Here is a 24080-nt window from a genome sequence, read left to right as displayed (position 1 = left end):
AAATAAAAAACATAGAACAAAAACATCAAATGCCCACCCCAACTCACGCCCTGACCAAACTAAAACAGAGACATAAAAAAGGAACTAAGGTCAGGACGTGACACACGTCTTGACCTTAGATATCTCTGTTTTCTTTATATTTTGGTTAGGTCAGGGTGTGACTAGGGTGGGTACACTAGTTTTTGTATTGTCTAAGGTTTTTGTATTGTCTAGAGTTTTTGTAAGTCTAGGGTTTTGTAGGTCTAGGGGTTTTTTGTATTCTATGTTGGCCTGATATGGTTCCCAATCAGAGACAGCTGTTTATCGTTGTCTCTGATTGAGGATCATATTTAGGTAGCCATTTCCCTTTGGTGTTTGTGGGTTCTTGTCTATGTGTAGTTGCCTGTCAGCACACATTTGTATAGCGTCAGGTGTCGTTTTGTTTTGGTTATTTTGGTTCGTTTGTTCAGTGTTCATTCTTATAATAATAAAGAATGTGGGTTGTGTTTTGGACGCACGGCTCTCGAACGGCTCTCGACCTTCGCCTCGCCTGAGTCCGTACGGGAGTTGCAGCGATGAGACAAGACTGTAAGTACCAATTGGAGACCACAAAATTGGGGAGAAAATGGGGGGGAAAAAATGAAATACAAAATTAAATAAAAATATAGAAATCCCTGAAATGAGTAGGCGTGTCCTACATTTTGACTGGTACTGTATATATAAACATACATACTGTTACTGTAATTTAATGATGCCAATGTGTTTTCATTAATTGAAAACTCTTAATCTATTTTATGAGAATTTGTAAGATTCTTGTTTGCATAAAATAGACTGAGACCAGTCTTTTCAATAATAGGTAACAGAATTTATTCTCGGGGCGCGCTCCCACTTCACCACGAGCAACAGTTCATATACAAGTCATGACGTCATTTCATTGTTTTAACAGAATCCCCTCCTCCCGACCAGGACGAAGTGAGGTGAAAAGTTCATTCTAACTTACTAACACACTCCCAGGTAACTTTTGACCCCTCAACATTATCGATCACCACTGAGCTTACAGTTCTAATTAACAGAAAACTTAGGAATGCACTCACTGTCTTATCTAAAAAACCCGGAGCTCAGTTCCGTAGGTTCAACCATAGGTTAACTACCTTATCTGTTTACACAGTCCACAACCCATTCGTTTCTTCCTAGTTGGAATGGTGTTCATTAACTTTAATTACTCCTTGTCTGTGTCACACAATCCCATCGTATGAACTCGTATTGTTAATCAGATATAATAAAACAGAGTATAAGTTTACTTAGTTACAGTTCCATTTAAAATGATTTGTTCAGTCATTTAATCATAACTTTCCCAATACATACATACATACATACATACATACATACAAATATATATATACACACACACATATACATATCCTTTTAAAATATATTTTCCTTTATTATTTCTCACTAACCCTACTGCCTGTCCCCTAATTCGAGTAAACGAATAAACAACAACACTTAGGCTTCTACTTCCAGCTTATACATACTATATACATTTCACAGACACAATCTATTTTACAATAGTTGCGTTTTTGTTTTTTGTCCTGGCATTCCTTTATTTCTGATGTCCATCCATCCAGTTCCATCCACATATTTTTTAACTGTGCTATTTCACAAAAGTTCTGAACCTATATACATTTTACAGACACAGTATATTTTACATTTGTTATCTTGTTATTAGTCCCACCCACAAAACATAGTATTAATTTAGTCCTACCATTCAAATCATTTTTTCATTTATTGAAGTAACCCCCACAATACTCAAAAGCTTTAGAAGTTTGTTGGAATTATGGGGTATTGTGTGTAGATGAGAATCGTAAAAAAAAAAATCTATTTTAGAATAAGGCTGTAACGTAACAAAATTTGGAAAATGTCAAGGGGTCTGAATACGCTCCTAATGCACTATATGTATTTCAATAGTCATATAGTAATGTAACAGTACAAAACCAACTTTTATTTGAAGCCTTTATTGGAGCTTTTGTACATGATATTTGCAGAAAGGGTACGGTTTGTGATAAATCACTTCCAAGCATCAAATTCTGATAAGTTATACTGGTATTACAGGAAATAATATCTCTTAATAAATAATAGATCACTCTAATAGAAAGCTAACAAATCACTATACAACAACAACAGCTGCAATGACAACATATTTTTTTGCATCATGACAGTGTCAACACTGGAAAGTGGAATGAAAATGACCATAACTTCTACAGGGAGAGGAAATAACAAATCAAGTCAACATAGTGACATAATGTTAATGAACAGAGACAGACAACTAACCTAATAGAGGAAGAACCCTCCAATGGTTGATCACTGTCCACCTACTATACTGTTTACTACAACTAAAATGACCACGAGTACAGAGTGGCTTCACATTGGCATGTCCAAAGTCAGGTTAATCACCGTCAAAACATTGATACAGCACGGCATATATTCTACTGATTGCATGAGACGGAAGATGTTTCTTATTTTAAAATGGTGGTTGAAGTTTCCAAATTCTAAAATTGTTTTTCAAAATACGGAAAGTAAATCAGTCTTTTTGCTCAGTGTTCCGGAAATGTTTACAAGCAATGAGACAAAAGATGACACTAAATAATGACACTAAAATGACACTAAACAGACAGTCTTAGAAACACAGGAATCTTGCAAATATTTTTGAGGGGGGAATGTTATACATAGATCCCATCCCACTATCCTCACATTTGGTGCCTTTCTACTCCTATCTGAAATATGATGAGCACTCTACACCAAACACCAGCCTAAATAATTCCTCAATTTCCAACTACACTACTCTAATCTACTCTATGACTGGCTTCCCTTTTAAGGAAGTGCAACTACAGCATCCTGAGATGGCAGTTTACATCTACTGCTCATAGTATCACCAGTTATCCAGCGTACACAATCTCTACTCTTCCATCCAATCATTAAGGGTGTGTGTACAGTAGTTAAAACATTGTGGTTCTTGGTGCTCTGGTTTTGAGGGATCTTATGTAATTCTATTGAAACATGATATCTGAATACATGACTTGGATATGCTAGAAATAGATGCTGCCATTTGTTTTCTTCAGTCTTATGTGTAGAGTAGAAGGGCTTGTTATGTCTTGGGTCCTGACTATTCATGTATGCCAGTTGGGAGAGTTTGGAGGTTAGGAGAGGGACAACTGCAGCCAGGGAGCTGTTCAGCTCAAACATCTTGTTGCTTATCCATGTCTTTGAGGGCTTGAAGAAGGCGTGTAGGGGTGAAGATATTGGTTGATCCTGCAGCAGAGAGAGAGAGAGAGAGAGAGAACTACACATATTTTCTCAGTTTGAACTAGGCTCGTCTGTTAATTATAGTACAGTACAGTTCCAAATTGGAATGACATTGAGAGAAATACACAGACAGCAGAAATCACATATAAATGCATGGGTTCAGCTTTTATATGCTTCTCTAAAACATTTTCAGCCAAATGACAAAAAAATACAGGGGCAAAAAAAGCTTACATTTAAAAAACCGTTGCAAGAAATATTACATTGCTAAATACAATACCGACATAGTGCCTTGTTGATTGTTAATACAGAAATGGGAGCTATTGACAACTGTCTGCATACAGCACACCACAAGGACAAATCTCCAAAGGACAGATACAGAGAGCACAGACAAGATAAACTGAATAGACGACAGCACCACAAACCAAGAACACACATACAGACAAAGAATAGAGGTGAGAACAAACAATCAACAAAGGGATAGATCACAAACAGTAGAATCAGAATGTGCTTTCCTATGGGCCCTAGTCAAAAGTAGTGCAATGTAACGGAAACAGGGTGCCATTTGGGATGCACAACAGGGGCCAGAGTCTTTGGCACGGTTTCCCGAAAGCATCTTAAGGCTAAATTCATCGTAAGAACCTTTGTAGGGGCACCGTTAAATCTCCAAGCTGTTTCCCAAAACCATCGTTAGTAGAGTTGCACTTGAAAACTCTCGTTAATTTTCCGACTGCCTCAAAACAGCTAAGTGCGTCGTTTGATGCTTTTTTGCCCTTCCGTGTCACTTTATACACAGACGATCTCAAGATGTTTATCTGTCGCTCTATGACCCCCATAACTTCGAATCGAAGTTTACAACAAATACAAAGTCGGCAATGTCTGTGTAGGATAACAGAAAACCGAGATGACTGCTTCAAAAAATAAATACAGTAGGCTACATAGGCCTCTGCATATACAGTATTTCAATCATATTGAAATTCATTTAAATGTTTAGTCAACTGAGTTCTATTTTGCTAATTGTAGGCTAAACTGTCTGGAATTTTTTTTGCTTTAATATATTTCATGATGTGTAACAATATGTGCGCGTTGATGTGCCAGATTTGTGATTCAATGCATTATTAGGCTCCAGGGTAAGCATTAGAATAAGCCGCCTCAATATTTGCAGCCATAAGGTGATAATATCTCTCTAGGACTTGATCCGTTGGCAGTATTGTGGAATAATTATAATGTTAAGGTAAGATTTCAATGGAGAAAGCTGATCCGAGAGCAGCTGGGCCTTTCTTTCGAACCTATCAGTATTGACACATGCTCCAACGACACACTTAGCCAATGTTCTTTCTGCGTAGTGTTTTGGGAAATGCATGTTACGTCTTCGGGTGTTGTAAGAACGATGCATCTTTAAAACACTTGAAAGCCTAAGTTCCATTGCTATCGGGAACCCGGGCCCAGGGCCAGAGGAGGGGGAAGTGGGGTGAGGCTGAGGGAGATCAGAAAAGGTGGCTTCACATCACAACAACTATCTTTACTTCTCAGTGTGTGTTCTCATTCTGCAGGGGCAGGCTCTGGTTCCTCAGGGGCGGCGTTGGGGTCCAGGAAGTCCGGGTGCTGCAGCTCCTTTAGGTATTTGGTGGGAGTGAGTGTGTGGGTGGAACCTAAGGAGGGACAAAGGCTTTCACATTGCACCCTAATCTCATTCTCTGGTTTTGTGTAAAATCTCCATTGTCTTCTGACTGATAACATTATTCTAACATGACTGCGTTGCCATGAACTGTAAGTGGAGATGGAGTTGTCGCACTTGATCTGATGCAAAATGGTAAGGTCCCCTGAAAAAGATAAATATTAGTGGCAAAAAAATGAATGTAAAAGCAGTTAACATGTGTGAAAGGACATTCTCCAGATAACATGAATTAAGCTTGGTTTTCCTGTCCTAAATGGCACCCTAACGTAACACACAATATAGGGAATAGGCTGCCATTTAGGATGCAGCTAAGTCATTTAACTTGACCTAGACTTGGCATTTGATAGATAACTAATCTGCAGATCAATGTAATTCAGTACCTTCGTAGAGTAACTGTGTCCTGTCCCTGCCACTGTTGGTATCCCTTCCCTGCTGTCACAACACACACATCCTCTATCTGATGCATTCTCAGAAACACCATCTGATCTGAGCCCACTAACACACTAAGCCGATTCCACCCAGTAGCAGCAGCAACAGCTGAGTCAAACACAGCGGAAAAGCAATATAGGATATCAACTGTATATTCTAATGATTTCCACAGTTCCTAAGTATAGATAGGAGGATTCAAGATATGTAGATCAAGTCAAAGGGCGCTATCATACAAATTCTATGATATGTTACGAATACCAATTTGTTGTGGCTAATGTTAGCTAGGTGGCTAACGTTAGCTAGGCTTCCTCCCTCGCCATCCCTTTGGTAAATCAGACCATAACCACCTCCCGCTACCTGTTAACAAGCAAAAACTCAAACAGGAGGTACCAGTGACTCGCTCAATTCCAAAGTGGTACGATGAAACAAATGCTAAGTTTCGATAGCACAGACTTGAATATATTCCGGGACTCCTCTGGTAACATTTAGGAGTTTACCACATCAGTCATTAATAAGTGCATCAGTGACGTCATGGGAGCCCATGAGCTCATGTTAAGCAACATTTCTATAGGCTATGAAATTGCGAGAGATATTTAAGTGCATATTTTCTCCCACTGCCCCTGTTCGAGACAGGTGCATGAACGGTCCATTCAAAATCAAAACAAATTTCACACAAATATTATTTAGAATATGTAAAGATTAAATAAAGAATAGTCTGATGGGTGACAATGTTGGCCTATCACTTGTGAATTATATAATATCACATGTGAATGATGCCAAGCATAAGAAACTGCCTTCTTTTAGTGCTACTTTTTCGAATCATAGTCACACCTCATGTAGCCGAGCCCATAGGCCTATATGTTTTGATGAGGTTTGTACCACAACTAAAGTGGCCAAATAACTTCTTAAAATTAAGCACATTGATATGCTTTACAAGGGGTTTACAGCCTAACTGGCATACATAAGCAGCCTGTGAGTTTCAAGTTTGGGGAAGATCATTTTCACCATAAAAATGCAACTTTATCATAAAAACATTACATACATAATCTCATTGATGATGGTGTTTTTCCACTAATGGAACATCCTCACTGCTATATGCGCATTGCTGAATTTATAATGTGAGAAATACCTAATAGTTATTCAACATTTTAAGCTAAATGTTCTGATCAGTTGTGTCAGCCACATTTTATTTACAAAAAAATGTTTTGAGGCTAGTGATTGTATTCATTTGGAACCTTACTGCACCCCACAACTGTTCCAGACTAGGGGGGATAGTATTGACATAGGCTAGTGCTTTTGCTGTTCGTGAGGCCTATTCATCTTGTTGGCTGACAAAAACTAAATATGGACAGTTCTTCCAATATCTTCACTATGACCTCGGAATTGGATAAAGACATGCGCAATTGCGTCACCGATGTGTCTGTGATGGAGAGCCATGTGAGTGTGAGGTGATTCGGAGCGCTCAGCACTCAGGGAGAAGGCCACAATGGCCAATGGCCGCAAAAGGCATGGATTGTTTTAGGGTGCTTTACGGCCACACAAATCACATTTTATTGGTCACATACACATGGTTAGCAGATGTTAATTCAAGTGTAGCGAAATGCTTGTGCTTCTAGTTCCGACCGTGCAGTAATATCTAACAAGTAATCTGACAATTTCACAACAACTACCTTATACACACAAGTGTAAAGGAATGAATAAAAATATGTATATATAAATATATGGATGAGCGATGGCCGTGCGGCATAGGCAGGATGCAGTAGATGGAATAAAGTTACATACATACGAGATGAGTAATGTAGGGTATGTAAACATTATATAGTATAAAGTGGCATTGTTTAAAGTCACTAGTGATACGTTTATTACATTACATTTTTTATTATTAAAGTGGCTAGAGATTGAGTCAGTACGTTGGCAGCAGCCACTCAATGTTAGTGATGGCTGTTCAACAGTCTGATGGCCTTGAGATAGAAGCTGTTTTTCAGTCTCTCGGTCCCAGCTTCGATGCACCTGTACTGACCTCGCCTTCTGGATGATAGCGGGGTGAACAAATCAAAAAATCCTTTTTTTTGTCACATACACATGGTTAGCAGATGTTAATGCGAGTGTAGCGAAATGCTTGTGCTTCTAGTTCCGACAATGCAGTAATAACCAACAAGTAATCTAGCTAACAATTCCAAAACTACTACCTTATAGACACAAATGTAAGGGGATAAAGAATATGTACATAAAGATATATGAATGAGTGATGGTACAGAGCGGCATAGGCAAGATACAGTAGATGGTAGAGTGCAGTATATACATATGAGATGAGTATGTAAACAAAGTGGCATAGTTAAAGTGGCTAGTGATACATGTGTTACATAAGGATGCAGTAGATGATATAGAGTACAGTATATACGTATAAATATGAGATGAATAATGTAGGGTATGTAAACATTATATTAGGTAGCATTGTTTAAAGTGGCTAGTGATATATTTTACATCATTTCCCATCAATTCCCATTATTAAAGTGGCTGGAGTTGAGTCAGTGTGTTGGCAGCAGCCACTCAATGTTAGTGGTGGCTGTTTAACAGTCTGATGGCCTTGAGATAGAAGCTGTTTTTCAGTCTCTCGGTCCCAGCTTTGATGCACCTGTACTGACCTCACCTTCTGGATGATAGCGGGGTGAACAGGCAGTGGCTCGGGTGGTTGTTGTCCTTGATGATCTTTATGGCCTTCCTGTGACATCGGGTGGTGTAGGTGTCCTGGAGGGCAGGTAGTTTGCCCCCGGTGATGCGTTGTGCAGACCTCACTACCCTTTGGAGAGCCTTACGGTTGTGGGCGGTGCAGTTGCCGTACCAGGCGGTGATACAGCCCGACAGGATGCTCTCGATTGTGCATCTGTAGAAGTTTGTGAGTGCTTTTGGTGACAAGCCGAATTTCTTCAGCCTCCTGAGGTTGAAGAGGCGCTGCTGCGCCTTCTTCACGATGCTGTCTGTGTGGGTGGACCAATTCAGTTTGTCTGTGATGTGTACGCCAAGGAACTTAAAACTTACTACCCTCTCCACTACTGTTCGATCGATGTGGATAGGGGGGTGTTCCCTCTGCTGTTTCCTGAAGTCCACAATCATCTCCTTAGTTTTGTTGACGTTGAGTGTGAGGTTATTTTCCTGACACCACACTCCGAGGGCCCTCACCTCCTCCCTGTAGGCCGTCTCGTCGTTGTTGGTAATCAAGCCTACCACTGTTGTGTCGTCCGCAAACTTGATGATTGAGTTGGAGGCATGCGTGGCCACGCAGTCGTGGGTGAACAGGGAGTACAGGAGAGGGCTCAGAACGCACCCTTGTGGGGCCCCCGTGTTGAGGATCAGCGGGGAGGAGATGTTGTTGCCTACCCTCACCACCTGGGGGCGGCCCGTCAGGAAGTCCAGTACCCAGTTGCACAGGGCGGGGTCGAGACCCAGGGTCTCGAGCTTGATGACGAGCTTGGAGGGCACTATGGTGTTAAATGCCGAGCTGTAGTCGATGAACAGCATTCTCACATAGGTATTCCTCTTGTCCAGATGGGTTAGGGCAGTGTGCAGTGTGGTTGAGATTGCATCGTCTGTGGACCTATTTGGGCGGTAAGCAAATTGGAGTGGGTCTAGGGTGTCAGGTAGGGTGGAGGTGATATGGTCCTTGACTAGTCTCTCAAAGCACTTCATGATGACGGAAGTGAGTGCTACGGGGCGGTAGTCGTTTAGCTCAGTTACCTTAGCTTTCTTGGGAACAGGAACAATGGTGGCCCTCTTGAAGCATGTGGGAACAACAGACTGGGATAGGGATTGATTGAATATATCCGTAAACACACCAGCCAGCAGGTCTGCGCATGCTCTGAGGTGCGCGGCTGGGGATGCCGTCTGGGCCTGCAGCCTTGCGAGGGTTGACACGTTTAAATGTTTTCCTCACGTAGGCTGCAGTGAAGGAGAGTCCGCATGTTTTAGTTGCGGGCTGTGTCAGTGGCACTGTATTGTCCTCAAAGCGGGCAAAAAAGTTATTTAGTCTGCCTGGGAGCAAGACATCCTGGTCCGTGACTGGGCTGGTTTGCTTTTTGTAATCCGTAATTGACTGTAGACCCTGCCACATACCTCTTGTGTCTGAGCCGTTGAATTGAGATTCTACTTTGTCTCTATACTGACGCTTAGCTTGTTTGATTGCCTTGCGGAGGGAATAGTTACACTGTTTGTATTCGGTCATGTTTCCAGTCACCTTGCCCTGATTAAAAGCAGTGGTTCGCGCTTTCAGTTTCACGCGAATGCTGCCATCAATCCACGGTTTCTGGTTTGGGAATGTTTTAATCGTTGCTATGGGGAACGGCATCTTCAACGCACGTTCTAATGAACACGCTCACCGAATCAGCGTATTCGTCAATGTTGTTGTCTGACGCAATACGGAACATATCCCAGTCCACGTGATGGAAGCAGTCTTGGAGTGTGGAATCAGATTGGTCGGACCAGCGTTGAACAGACCTCAGCGCGGGAGCTTCTTGTTTTAGTTTCTTGTTTTAGTTTCTGTCTGTAGGCAGGGATCAACAAAATGGAGTCGTGGTCAGCTTTTCCGAAAGGAGAGCGGGGCAGGGCCTTATATGCGTCGCGGAAGTTGGAATAGCAATGATCCAAGGTTTTTCCAGCCCTGGTTGCGCAATCGATATGCTGATAAAATTTAGGGAGTCTTGTTTTCAGATTAGCCTTGTTAAAATCCCCAGCTACAATGAATGCAGCCTCCGGATATATGGATTCCAGTTTGCAAAGAGTCAAATAAAGTTCGTTCAGAGCCATCGATGTGTCTGCTTGGGGGGGAATATATACGGCTGTGATTGTAATCGAAGAGAATTCCCTTGGTAGATAATGCGATCGACATTTGATTGTGAGGAATTCTAAATCAGGTGAACAGAAGGACTTGAGTTCCTGTATGTTGTTGTGGCAACACCACGTCACGTTAACCATGAAGCATACGCCCCCGCCCCTCTTCTTACCAGAAAGATGTTTGTTTCTGTCGGCGCGATGCGTGGAGAAACCAGCTGGCTGCATCGACTCCGATAGCGTCTCTCCAGTGAGCCATGTTTCCGTGAAGCAAAGAACGTTACAGTCTCTGATGTCCCTCTGGAATGCTACCCTTGCTCGGATTTCATCAACCTTGTTGTCAAGAGACTGGACATTGGCAAGGAGAATGCTAGGGAGTGGTGCACGATGTGCCCATCTCCGGAGTCTGACCAGAAGACCGCTTCGTTTTCCCCTTTTACGAAGTCGTTTTTTGGGGTCGCCAGCTGGGATCCATTCCGTTGTCCTGGGTGAAAGGCAGAACACAGGATCCGCTTCGCGAAAGTCATATTCTTGGTCGTACTGATGGTGAGTTAACGCTGCTCTTATGTTCAGTAGTTCTTCTCGACTGTATGTAATGAAACCTAAGATGACCTGGGGTACCAATGTAAGAAATAACACGTAAAAAAAACAAAAAACTGCATAGTTTCCTAGGAACGCGAAGCGAGGCGGCCATCTCTGTCGGTGCCGGAAGTACTAGGCAGTGGCTCGGGTGGTTGTGGCCTTGTTGATATTTTTGGCCTTCCTGTGACATCGGGTGGTGTAGGTGTCCTGGAGGGCAGGTAATTTGCCCCGGTGATGCGTTGTGCAGACCTCACTACCCTCTGGAGAGCCTTACGGTTGTGGGCAGAGCAGTTGCCGTACTAGGCGGTGATACACCCCGACAGGATGCTCTCGATTGTGCATCTGTAAAAGTTTGTGAGTGTTTTGGTGACAAGCCCAATTTCTTCAGCCTCCTGAGGTTGAAGAGGCGCTGTTGTGCCTTCTTCACCACGCTGTCTGTGTGGGTGGACCATTTCAATTTGTCCGTGATGTGTATGCTGAGGAACTTAAAAACTTTCCACCTTCTCCACTACTGTCCTGTCAATGTGGGTAGGGGGGTGCTCCCTCTGCTGTTTCCTGAAGTCCACGATCATCTCCTTTGTTTTGTTGACGTTGAGTGTGAGGTTATTTTCCTGACACACACTCCAAGGGTCCTCACCTCCTCCCTGTAGGCCGTCTCGTCGTTGTTGGTAATCAAGTCTACCACTGTAGTGTTGTCTGCAAACTTGATGATTGAGTTGGAGGCGTGCATGGCCACGCAGTCATGGGTGAACAGGGAGTACAGGAGAGGGCTGAGAACGCACCCTTGTGGGGCCCCAGTGTTGAGGATTAGCGGGGTGGAGATGTTGTTTCCTACACTTACCACTTGGGGGTGGCCCATCAGGAAGTCCAGGACCCAGTTGCACAGGGCGGGGTCGAGACCCAGCTTAATGACGAGTTTGGAGGGTACTATGGTGTTAAATGCTGAGATGCAATCGATGAACAGCATTCTTACATAGCTATTCCTCTTGTCCAGATGGGTTAGGGCAGTGTGCAGTGTGATTGCGATTGCATCATCTGTGGACCTATTGGGGCGGTAAACAAATTGGAGTGGGTCTAGGGGGTCAGGTAGGGTGGAGGTGATATGATCCTTGACTAGTCTCTCTAAGCACTTCATGATGATGGAAGTGAGTGCTATGGGGCGATAGTCGTTTAGCTCAGTTACCTTAGCTTTCTTGGGAACAGGAACAATGGTGGCCCTCTTGAAGCATGTGGGAACAGCAGACTGGGATAGGGATTGATTGAATATGTCTGTAAACACACCAGCCAGCTGGTCTGCGCATGCTCTGAGGACGTGGCTAGGGATGACATCTGGGCCGGCAGCGTGGTGAGGGTTAACACATTTAAATGTTTTACTCACGTTTTGAGCTTATGCCATGACCGTTATTGGTAGATGGTGGCATTCTGTCATTGCACCACACTATCACAAGGGGGAGTTAGAACGCTGATATATCGGTAGTCTAAATTGTAGCACAAATGGACTTTAACCTCTTCAACCTATGGGGGCGCTATGTCATTATTGGATAAAAAAACGTGCCCGTTTTAAGCGCAATATTTTGTCACGAAAAGATGCTCGACTATGCATATAATTACCAGTGTTGGAAAGAAAACACTCTGACGTTTTCAAAACTGCAAAGATATTATCTGTGAGTACCCCAGAACTGATCTTACAGGCGAAACCAAGATGAAACTTCAAACAGGAAATGAACAGGATTTTTGACGCTGTGTTTTACTAACATCTCCTTATATGGCTGTGAATATGCTGTGAACGAGCTTATGCGCTCTGCCGTTCATCCAAGATGTCTGCAGCATTGTGGCGTATTTGTAGGCATATCATTGGAAGATTGGCCATAAGAGACTACATTTGCCAGGGGGCCGTCCGGTGTCCTTTGTCTAAATTGGTGCGTAATTCCCAGTAACACTCATTTTTCCATGGGATACAGACAGAGAAGCACACTTCCAGGAACGATACCACATTGAAGAGATATGTAGAAAAACACCTTGAGGATTGATTCTAAACAACGCCATGTTTCAGTCAATATTATGGAGTTATTATGGAAAAAGTTCAGCGTTTTTATAAATGAATTTTCGTATTTTTTTTGGTAGCCAAACATGACGCAGAAAACGGACCGATTTCTCCTGCACAAATAATCTTTCAGGAAAACTGAACATTTGCTATCGAACTGAGAGTCTCCTCATTGAAAACATCCGAAGTTCTTCAAAGGTAAATGATTTATTGAATGTTTTTGCTGGTTTTTGTGAAAATGTTGCCTGGTGATGCTAACGCTAAATGCTAAAGCTAAATGCTAACGCTAAATGCTAAATGCTAGTTCTGCTATGGTAGAGAAGCATATTTTTGAAAATCTGAGATGACAGTGTTGTTAACAAAAGGCTAAGCATGAGAGCTAGCATATTGATTTCATTTCATTTGCGATTTTCATGAATAGTTAACGTTGCGTTATGGTAATGGGCTTGAGGCTGTAGTCATGATCCCGGATCCGGGTTGGCTCGACGCAAGAAGTTAATGGGGGTGTTTTCAGTCAGAGTCTCCTACATCAGGCAACAACAAAAAACTGTCGGTGGTGCTGGAGTTAAGAGAGAACTTGGGTACAAAATGTGGGAATTACACTTTACATGTGGACTGATGATTTTCGAAAAAAAAGCCACAGTGGGCTTTTGGTTTCTCTCCCTCTAAAAACAGAAATAAATCATTTTAAATAACAAACTGGCTTTACTTACAAATTAGTAAGAATGCCTCACCCCATGTTCAAGAATGGCCTTTTCCCCTTTATTCAGATTACAACTGCTCACTTCAGGTTATTTGAAAACAAAATAATCTCAAAAATATCGTTATTTTTTAAACAAGCCACAGAAAGTTGGTTGCAATTTCAGTTTAATCCACCAGAAGACAGAACAAATAATACAACAAATATTGTGGTTAAACTCAAATATACTAATTTATAAAAAATTCAAAATAAATTAGAACCATTACCATGTGGAAAAGGGAAAAAGTAAGGAACCTGTCTGTCTGCCCTGCATTAAAGATCAAAATTGGTTAAAGAAAATTGTGATAGATAAAAAATATATACCAGTTTAATTTAAGGATGTAGACTGCAAAATAGTTGGGAAGAGATTTTCGATATACTGATTCCATGGCACATGGTTTATGAATTGACACACAATTTTCAGTTTATTATAACCTACTGCAGGCCTGAAACCTTTGGGTTTAACCTTCTGAATTAATGATTATATTGAAGATAGAAGCCGCTCTCTTAATCAGTTCCAAGAGCCGATCTGTTATCCAACAATTATTATTACTTCTACTGAATGACAGAGCATGGGGACTGGTCTTGATAAATCAGTCAGATTTTTATTTGGAAATGTTAGGATTATTTTGTACAGCACCATATTTTCCTAACTGAAACCCTTAATTAAATCGCTTTAGCTAGCTGTAATTGTAAAATGAAATCAGCTGATGCATTGGTCCAGAGCCAGGTAGTATAGATGGAGAGTCATGTCATTGGTGGGGTCAGGTGGCATTTGCGGCATTTACTCAAGTAAAGAAGGGGGCGAGGAACGAGATGAAGTCACAATCCATGCCAGGCACACCTGTGAGCTCTGGAACTCCACCTCTTGTTTGTGGACTCTGCAAACAATGTGTCCTTGATGAAAATACCTATCTATTTGTGGAAAAATCACCCTGATTAACTCTTTAGTCATATCACAGTTTAACGATTTGCTTATGGGCAACCGTGCTTGAGGCGTCACTACAGACACCCTGGTTCGATTTCAGGCTGTATCACAACTAGCCGTGATTGGGAGTCCCATAGGGCGGCGCACAATTGGCCCAGCGATGTCTGGGTTTGGCCGGTGTACGCCGTCATTGTAAATAAGAATTTGTTCTTAATTAACTGACTTGCCTAGTTAAATAAAGGTTAAATTATGGTTTTGACTACACCTAGCGACCTGTTTAAATTATATGAGCAAAAAATATTCAATTTGATTTGGCAAGCCAGACAAAATTAAAAGGGCCTATTTATATAATGAATATGAATTCGGAGGGCAGAAATGAGAAATTACTTTATCAATTGGAACCTTTATGAGAAAGGGGGGAAAAGTAAGGAACTTGTAGACCAAAATGGGATAATAAAGCATTTAAAGGCTGACATTGGTTGATTTTAATACTTCTTACAGCCAAAATTCTAACTCCACCCATAACTTTTGGACTTTGAAAAATTCCCAGAAGGCATGGATTGTTATAACCTAGTGCAGGCCTAAAACCTATGAGTGCAAACAATGTTTCCATGATGGGTTGTTTGCAGGACAATAGACTCTTCAACCTTTAGAAGAGGATAGTTCGGGCTAGGTGTGAAAAAAAATCTCCCCAACTTGCAATGTATTAAGTACTCTAAAGTTTTACATTTCTAACTACAAACATGCAACGCATAATGTTGGGTAAAGCATATACTGTACAGAATATCTTCATCAACATCTTTATGCTTTTGTTAATAAAATAATGATAAAAATACTCTCTCAAAATGCATATGTTTGTCAAGTATCAGCAGGACAATAGACTCTTGCCAAGTTTAGGGACTTTAAATATATTAATGGATCCATAACGAATTACTATGGGAATAAATATCACTGAATGACAGCATGCTTCATTTACCACAGTGTGAAAGAGTGATAGCCCCTCTACATAAGGACAACTCAGAGTCTGCTATTCTGTTCTTCTGAAATAGACTACATTTTATTCATATCATACTTCTTTTGACCTGTCTAAAATAAATAATGGATTTATTGTGAAGGTGTAGGCTATATTACATGGATTTGTTAGACTTTTAAAAATGTAATGTTCCAAAGGTCTGCATCAGTGGCTTGTAGGCTATGTCTGGAAACCAGGAGATAATAAATGTGTTTATGTTAATTAACGGTCAATTACCGTGAGATCGACAGTTATTTGCTTGACAATCACCGTCTGACGAAAGTTTGTGACCGCCATGCCCTACATGAGACCCCCAGCTGTTCCGGATGACTGTGATCCCACTCTCCGTAGCAGATGTGAGTAAGGTTAACAGGTCGCAAAGGCCGCGTGGCCAGACAGAATACCAGGACACGTACTCAGAGCACACACTAACCAGCTGGCAAGTGTCTTCATTGACATTTTCAACCCATCCATGACCAGGTCTGTAATACCAACTTAAGCTGCCTAAATGACTAGCGCCCCGTAGCACTCACATCTATAGCCATGAAATTCTTTGAAAGGCTGGTCATGGCTCACATCAACACCACCATTCCAGACACCCAATTAGCATACCGCCCCAAAAGATTATGCAATCTCTATTGCACTCCACACTGCCCTCACCCACCTGGACAAAAGGAATACCTAAGTGAGAATGCTGCTCATTGACTACAGCTCAGCATTCAACATCAAGCTCATCACCAAGCTCAGGACACTGGGACAGGACATCTTCCTCTGTAACTGGGTCCTGGACTTCCTGATGGGCCGCCCCAGGTGTTGAGGGTAGGCAACAACACATACATAGGCCACACTGACCATCAACAAGGGGGCCCCTCAGGGGTGTGTGCTTAGTCCTCTCATGTACTCACTGTTCACCCACAACTGTGTGGCTGCGCACAATTCCAACACCATCATCAAGTTTGCTGTGACACGATGTGCTCTCCTCAATGTCAGAGACAAAGGAGCTGATCGCGGACTACAGGAAATGGAGGGGCGAGCACGCCCCCATCTATATCGATGGGTCTATAATGAAGCGGGTCGAGAGTTTCAAGTTCTTCAGTGTCCACATCACTGAGGAATTAACATGGTCAAAGCCACTGCTCCAAAACCCCCATAAAAAAGACTACGGTTTGCAACTGCACATGGGGACAAAGATGATACTTTCTGGAGAAATGTCCTCTGGTCTGATGAAACACAAATAGAACTTTATGGCCATAATGACCATTGTTATGTTTGGAGGGAAAAGGGGAGTCTTGCAAGCATAAGAACATGTGTGGATATATTGAAGCAACATCTCAAGACATCAGTTAAAGTTTGGTTGCAAATGGGTCTTCCAAATGGACAATGACCACAAGCATACTTCCAAAGTTGTGGCAAAATGGCTTAAGGACAACAAAGTCAAGGTATTGGATTGGCCATCACAAAGCCCTGACCTCGATCCCATAGAAAATTTGTTGGCAGAACTGAAAAAGTGTGTGCGAGCAAGGAGGTCTTCAAACCTGACTCAGTTACACCAGCTCTGTCAGGAGGAATGGGCCAAAATTCACCAACTTACTGTGGGAAGCTTGTGGAAGTCTACCCGAAACGGTTGACCCAAGTTAAACAATTTAAAGGCAATGCTGCCAAATACTAATTGAGTGTATGTACACTTCTGACCCACTGGGAATGTGATGAAAGAAATAAAAGCAGGAATAAAATCACTCTCTACTATTATTCTGCCATTTCACATTCTTAAAATAAAGTGATGATCCTAACTACCTAAGACAGGGGAATTTTACTAGGATTCAATGTCAGGAATTGAAAAACTGAGTTTAAATGTATTTGGCTAAGGTGTATGTAAACTTCCGACTTCAAATGTACATAGCTACCTAAATTGCCTCGTACCTCTGCACATTGACTTGATACTGTATTCCCTGTATATAGCCATGTTAATTTTACTCGTTATTGTTATTCGTTATTTACTGTATATTTAAAAATATATATATTTATCTTTAACTCTGCTTTGTTGGAAAAAGACCCGTAAGTAAGCATTTCACTGTTAGTCTACACCTGTTGTTTACAAAGCATGTGACAAATATAGTTGTATATTTTAATTGATGACCAGGAATACATCCAACTAGTGCAACCAGCCCATGGATATTGCCTAGGCCTATGTATTTATTCACAGTTTATATTCCCATGTTAGATAAAGAAAAACAGGACACAAAACAGTAAAACATGTAACCCTACATATGCTGCCAACTCACCAATGATTGCTTCCCATTTTCCATTGGCTTGTGTGACCTCGTAGACGCAGCGCATCTCGCTGAAGGTCATACCTCCGATGATGAAGATGATGACTCGGGGACCTGTCTTCATCTCTGTGGGGCCCTTGTTCTTATGCCAGTTACCGTACCGGGCACTGCAATGAGAGGGGAAGATATTCAAGTAACTATTTGGATAGTCCATTTATGATGAGACATACTGTTGAGATGCTACTGAAAGGCTAAAGAAAAGCTGATGAGATGTTGATAATAGTCTACTGACAGTTTGTTGAACATCTGTGGATGGACCAAAGTTCCTCTGTCCAGTGTCTGTGTTCTTTTGCTCATCTTTTATTTTTATTGGCCAGGCTGCCAGTTGAGGACTTCTGAGGCGTCCGTTTCTCAAACTAGACACTCTAATGTACTTGTCCTCTTGCTCAGTTGTGCAGCTGGGCCCCCCACTCCTCTTTCTATTCTGGTTAGAGACAGTTTGCGCTGTTCTGTGAAGGGAGTAGTACACTGCGTTGCATGAGATCTTCAGTTTCTTGGCAATTTCTCGCATGGAATAGCCTTCATTTCTCAGAACAAGAATAGACTGACGAGTTTCAGAAGAAAGTTCTTTGTTTCTGGCCATTTTGAGCCTGTAATCGAACCCACAAATGCTGCTGCTCCAGATGTAACAGTATAACTTTAGACCGTCCCCTCTGCGCACATCAACAACTGACACCCACGAAGCATCGTTACCCATCGCTCCACAAAAGCTGCGGCCTTTGCAGAGCAAGGGGAAACACTACATCAAGGTCTCAGAGCAAGTGACGTCACCGATTGAAACGCTATTTAGCGTGTACCACCGCTAACTAAGCTAGCGTTTCACATCCGTTACACAGACACTCAACTAGTCTAAAGAAGGCTAGTTTTATTGCTTCTTTAATAAGCACAAAAGTTTTCAGCTGTGATAACATAATTGCAAAAGGCTTTTATAATGATCAATTCGCCTTTTAAAATTATAAACTTGGATTAGCTAACACAACGTGCCATTGGAACACAGGAGTGATGGTTGCTGATAATGGGCCTATGTAGATATTCTATAAAACATCAGCCGTTTCCAGCTACAATTGTCATTTATAACATTAACAATGTCTACACTGTATTTCTGATCAATTTTATGTTATTTTAATGGAAGAATTATGCTTTTCTTTTAAAAACAAGGACATTTCTAAGTGACCCCAAACTTTGGGGCAAAAAAGTATTTAGTCAGCCACCAATTGTGCAAGTTCTCTCACTTAAAAAGATGAGAGAGGCCTGTAATTTTCATCATAGGTACACTTCAACAGACAAAATTTTAAAATAAATCCAGAAAATCACACTGTAGGATTTTTAATGAATTTATTTGCAAATTATGGTGGAAAATAAGTATTTGGTCACCTACAAACAAGCAAGATCTCTGGCTCTCACAGACCTGTAACTTCTTCTTTAAGAGGCTTCTCTGTCCTCCACTCGTTACCTGTATTAATGGCAACTGTTTGAACTTGTTATCAGTATAAAAGACACCTGTCCACAACCTCAAACAGTCACACTCCAAACTCCACTATGGCCAAGACCAAAGAGCTGTCAAAGGATACCAGAAATAAAATTGTAGACCTGCACCAGGCTGGGAAGGCTGAATCTGCAATAGGTAAGCAGCTTGGTTTGAAGAAATCAACTGTGGGAGCAATTGTTAGGAAATGGAAGACATACATGACCACTGATAATCTCCCTCGTTCTGGGGCTCCACGCAAGATCTCACCCCGTGGGGTCAAAATGATCACAAGAACAGTGAGCAAAAATCCCAGAACCACACGGGGGGACCTAGTGAATGACCTGCAGAGAGCTGGGACCAAAGTAACAAAGCCTACCGTCAGTAACACACTACGCCGCCACGGACTCAAATCCTGCAGTGCCAGACGTGTCCCCCTGCTTAAGCCAGTACATGTCCAGGCCCGTCTGAAGTTTGATAGAGAGCATTTGGATGATCCAGAAGAAGATTGGGAGAATGTCATGTGGTCAGATGAAACCAAAATATAACTTTTTGGTAAAAACTCAACTCGTCGTGTTTGGAGGACAAAAAATACTGAGTTGCATCCAAAGAACACCATACCTACTGTGAAGCATTGGGGTGGAAACATCATGCTTTGGGGCTGTTTTTTGCAAAGGGACCAGGACGACTGATCCGTGTAAAGGAAAGAATGGGGCCATGTATCGTGAGATTTTGAGTGAAAACCTCCTTCCATCAGCAAGGGCATTGAAGAAGAAACGTGGCTGGCTCTATCAGCATGACCAAACACACCACCCGGGCAATGAAGGAGAGGCTTCGTAAGAAGCATTTCAAGGTCCTGGAGTGGCCTAGCCAGTCTCCAGATCTCAACCCCATAGAAAATCTTTGGAGGGAGTTGAAAGTCCGTGTTGCCCAGCAACAACCCCAAAACATCACTGCTCTAGAGGAGATCTGCATGGAGGAATGGGCTAAAATACCAGCAACAGTGTGTGAAAACCTTGTGAAGACTTACAGAAAACGTTTGACCTCTGTCATTGCCAAGTATTGAGATAAACTTTTGTTATTGACCAAATACTTATTTTCCACCATAATTTGCAAAAAAATTCATTAAAAATCCTACAATGTGATTTTCTGGATTTTTTTTCTCATTTTGTCTGTCATAGTTGAAGTGTACCTATGATGAAAATTACAGGCCTCTCTCATCTTTTTAAGTGGGAGAACTTGCACAATTGGTGGCTGACTAAATACTTTTTTGCCCCACTGTATATAAAATGCGATATTTCAGTTGCAAAAAATTCTAAAATCTTGTTTTGGGTTTGTCATTTTGGGGTATTGTGTGTAGATTGACGAGGAAACTTTGTTTTTAATCAATTTTAGAATAAGGCTGTAACCTAAATGTCAAGGGGTCTGAATAGTTTCCCAATACCCTGTAGGTTGAAGAGCCATATCTGTTTATGGTCCAATAACATTTTTAAAATCATCCATCTACCTTGAGGATCTGTTTAGACAATTTGCACATTCGGATAAAAAATACTGTTAATTCATATCATATCACCCCTTTTGAATTTCTTTGCCCATGGGAGAAATATATTTATCCCCCCCCCCCCCCCCCCATCACACATCACATATACCTAAGTAGTGGCGTGGATCAGAAAACCAGTCAGTATCTGGTGTGACTACCCTTTTCCTCATGCAGCACAACATCTCCTTTGCATAGAGTTCATCAGGCTGTTGATTGTGGCCTGTGGAATGTTGTCCCACTCCTCTTCAATGGCTGTGCGAAGTTACTGGATATTGGATGGAGGTGGAACATGCTGCCGTACACGTCGATCCAGAGCATCCCAAACCTGCTCAATGGGTGTCAGGTCTGGTGAGTATGCAGGCCATGGAAGAACTAGGACATTCTCAGGATCCACGAATTGTGTAAAGATCCTTGTGACATGGGATTGTGCATTATCATGCTGAAACATGAGGTGATGGTGGCGGATGAATGGTATAACAATGGGCCTCAGGATCTCGTCACGGTATTTCTATGCATTCAAATTGCCATTGATAAAATGCAATTGTGTTCGTTGTCCGTAGCTTATGCCTGCCCATACCATAGCCCCACCGCCACCACGGGGCACTCTATTCATAACGTTGATATCAGTAAACCGCTCGCCCACACAATGCCATTCACGTGGTCTGCAGTTGTGAGGTCAGTTAGACGTGCTGTCAAATGATCTAAAACAACATTTGATGCGGCTTATGGTAGAGAAATTAACATTAAATGATCTGGCAACAGCTCTGGTGAACATTCATGCAGTTAGCATGCCAATTGCGTGCTCCCTCAAAACTTGACTCCCTGAAAAAAATGAACATTTTAGAGTGGTCGTTTATTGTTCCCAGCACAAGGTGCACCTGTGTAATCATCATGCTGTTTAATCAGCTTCTTGATATGCCAGACCTGTCAGATGGATGGATTATCTTGGCAAAGGAGAAATGCTCAATAACAAGCATGTAAACAAATTTGTACACAAAGTTTGAGAGAAATACATTTTTTTGTGAGTATGGAACATTTCTGGGATCTTCTATTTCAGCTCATGAAACAAGGGACCAACATTTTAGACATGTTGCGTTTATATTTAGGTTCAGCATAAAAACTATCAAATCAAAGTGTTGGGAAATATTGAGGCTGTTCCACTAAGACCTAAAACGAAAAATGTCATAAAGTAATTGGAATCTCAGAAGGTACAGAGCACAGAGGTGATGTACAATTAATAGGGTTTATCTGTATACCTTGATGGAGCGCTGCTGTGGGTGGATGCAGTGCGTTGGGAGATGTAGGGGTACTGCTTTGGATCCAGTTTGTCCTCAATGGCATCCTGTAGAGAGACATAATTAGGTCAGTGGACTAACCATACCCCGGCTCAACCCAAACCCTAACCCTAGCTTTATGTCCATACCCTGGCTCAACACTAAAAGCGAGAGACCATTTCTTCCATGCCAGTCTTAACCCACACTAAATTAATGTATGTTAGACCCTACTAACAAATTGATCATGTATAAAACAGTCTACAACTTATAGAATGATTTGTATGTTTAAGATTATGACTAAAGTATTCTACCCTGAAACCATTTAATTGTATGAAATATGTTAGAGTCATAATTCAATCATGTGTGTGACTAGTCCATTGTGTTGCTATTTCGCAATATGAGCTGGGTATAGTTGAGACATTCAAGGCCAAATGAACTGTCGACTTGTGATAACTCTGAAACCAGTGTGTGTGTGTGTGTGTGTGTGTGTGTGCGTGTGATATAAAGATTGTGTTCTCATTTTGAAGTCAGACCGCTCTCTGAATAAAGTATTGGTCTATTGCAGACTGGGACTTTGTCTAATTCTTCATTAACCAGGGCCTTACAACCTCTGGGAATTGGTCAAAGCTATAGTGATAGTTGAGATAATTCTCGTGACAACAACAGCAGGCTGGACTTGCCTCCATGATGTCCTTGATGAGAGGGGTCCATCGGGAGAGCTGGTAGGTCTGCTCACTCACTCGCTCCTTCCGGTCAGTCTTTTTCACTTTGCGGGTCGGGTTCCCCTAGGAAGTTCAGTAGATGATTGACGCACTGAAACACTATTCAGTTGGACCCAGATAGCATATAAACACTGCAGATATCATATTTATGCCACTATCCCAAAAATGGATCCCCAATCCACATGTTAAAATGTTTTACTAGTGTGTGAGAGAGTTGTGAGATAGTTCCACAATGGTTCATGGGTCATATTCATTGGGGCACACTGTAGAAAAACATAACAAAACATTTTACAACAGAAAACGAAAACAAGAGTTGCTTGTTGGACAAGTTAGCTAGTAGTTCCTCCCTGTTTCAGTCCATTTTCTTCTGTTCAGTGCCTAATGGATATATGTCCTGGTGTTACTAAAGTATGGTACTATAGGATCTCACCTCTAAGATGATGGGCATGCCCATATGGGCCATGTTGGCGATGATGTCACTGTCCTCAGGAGGGATGTTAGCATGCTGGAGGAGCTTACAGAGGTTCTCCTCCGAAACACCTGACACACACGCATGCACAAACACAGACACATGCACATGCCCAGAAAAACACACACATGCGTGAAAACATGCACAGACATGCAGAAACATGCACACACCCACACAACAAAATCTGAATTCTAATGGTAACAGAGAAGTGGAGTCAAGTACATCGTAAAATACAGACACACAGGAAATAGATTTCTCTCTCACCGTTCTTCATGAAGATGTACAGCAGGATTATGCGGATCTTGTCGAAGACAGTGACATCTTTATCCAGCAGGACGGGTACGATGGCCCTCATGGGGTCCTTGATCTTCTCCCCCTCTGCATCTGTACCCATCGCTAGATCCTGCGGTAGGGCAAGACAGTTGGAGGGGCACGGGGTGGATTAGAGGATGAGAGATCTAACAGATATACAAAACATTAGGAACACCTGCTCTTTCCATGACATAGACTGACCAGGTGAATCCAGGTGAAAGCTATGATCCCTTATTGATGTCACTTGTTAAATCCACTTCCAATCAGTGTAGATGAAGGGAAGGAGACATGTTAAAGAAGGATTGTTAAGCCTTGAGACAATTGAGTAATGGATTGTGTATGTATGCCATTCAGAGGGTGAATGGGAAAACAAAATATTTAAGTCCCTTTGAACATGGTATGCTAGTAGATGCCAGGCGCACCGGTTTGAGTGTGTCAAGAAGTGCAACGCTG

The 24080-nt window shown here is 41.8% G+C and overlaps 1 protein-coding gene across 2 annotated transcripts in view; it reads right to left on the bottom strand.

Annotated features, from left to right (window-relative positions):
- Positions 1 to 1429: 1429 nt before the first annotated feature.
- The window catches only part of LOC115111890 (syntaxin-binding protein 1-like), a 46802-nt gene continuing 24151 nt past the window's right edge, over positions 1430 to 24080 (bottom strand). Inside the window, exons 14-20 of one of the 2 annotated variants that reach the window (XM_029638415.2) lie at positions 23580 to 23718; positions 23277 to 23386; positions 22805 to 22909; positions 22107 to 22192; positions 17798 to 17952; positions 4806 to 4931; positions 1430 to 3288 (exon numbers count right to left, since the gene is read on the bottom strand). In XM_029638415.2, coding sequence (XP_029494275.1) covers positions 4822 to 4931; positions 17798 to 17952; positions 22107 to 22192; positions 22805 to 22909; positions 23277 to 23386; positions 23580 to 23718 — 705 coding nt within the window. In that variant the 3' untranslated portion in view covers positions 1430 to 3288; positions 4806 to 4821. The remainder of the gene's footprint in view (positions 3289 to 4805; positions 4932 to 17797; positions 17953 to 22106; positions 22193 to 22804; positions 22910 to 23276; positions 23387 to 23579; positions 23719 to 24080) is intronic. The other variant, XM_029638416.2, reaches the window with a different exon arrangement.

This window comes from Oncorhynchus nerka, linkage group LG27, assembly GCF_034236695.1.
Source record: "Oncorhynchus nerka isolate Pitt River linkage group LG27, Oner_Uvic_2.0, whole genome shotgun sequence".
Classification (NCBI taxonomy): Eukaryota; Metazoa; Chordata; class Actinopteri; order Salmoniformes; family Salmonidae; genus Oncorhynchus; species Oncorhynchus nerka.
Note: the sequence above shows the minus strand (reverse complement) of the source record. Positions and strands in the feature narration are given on the sequence as shown.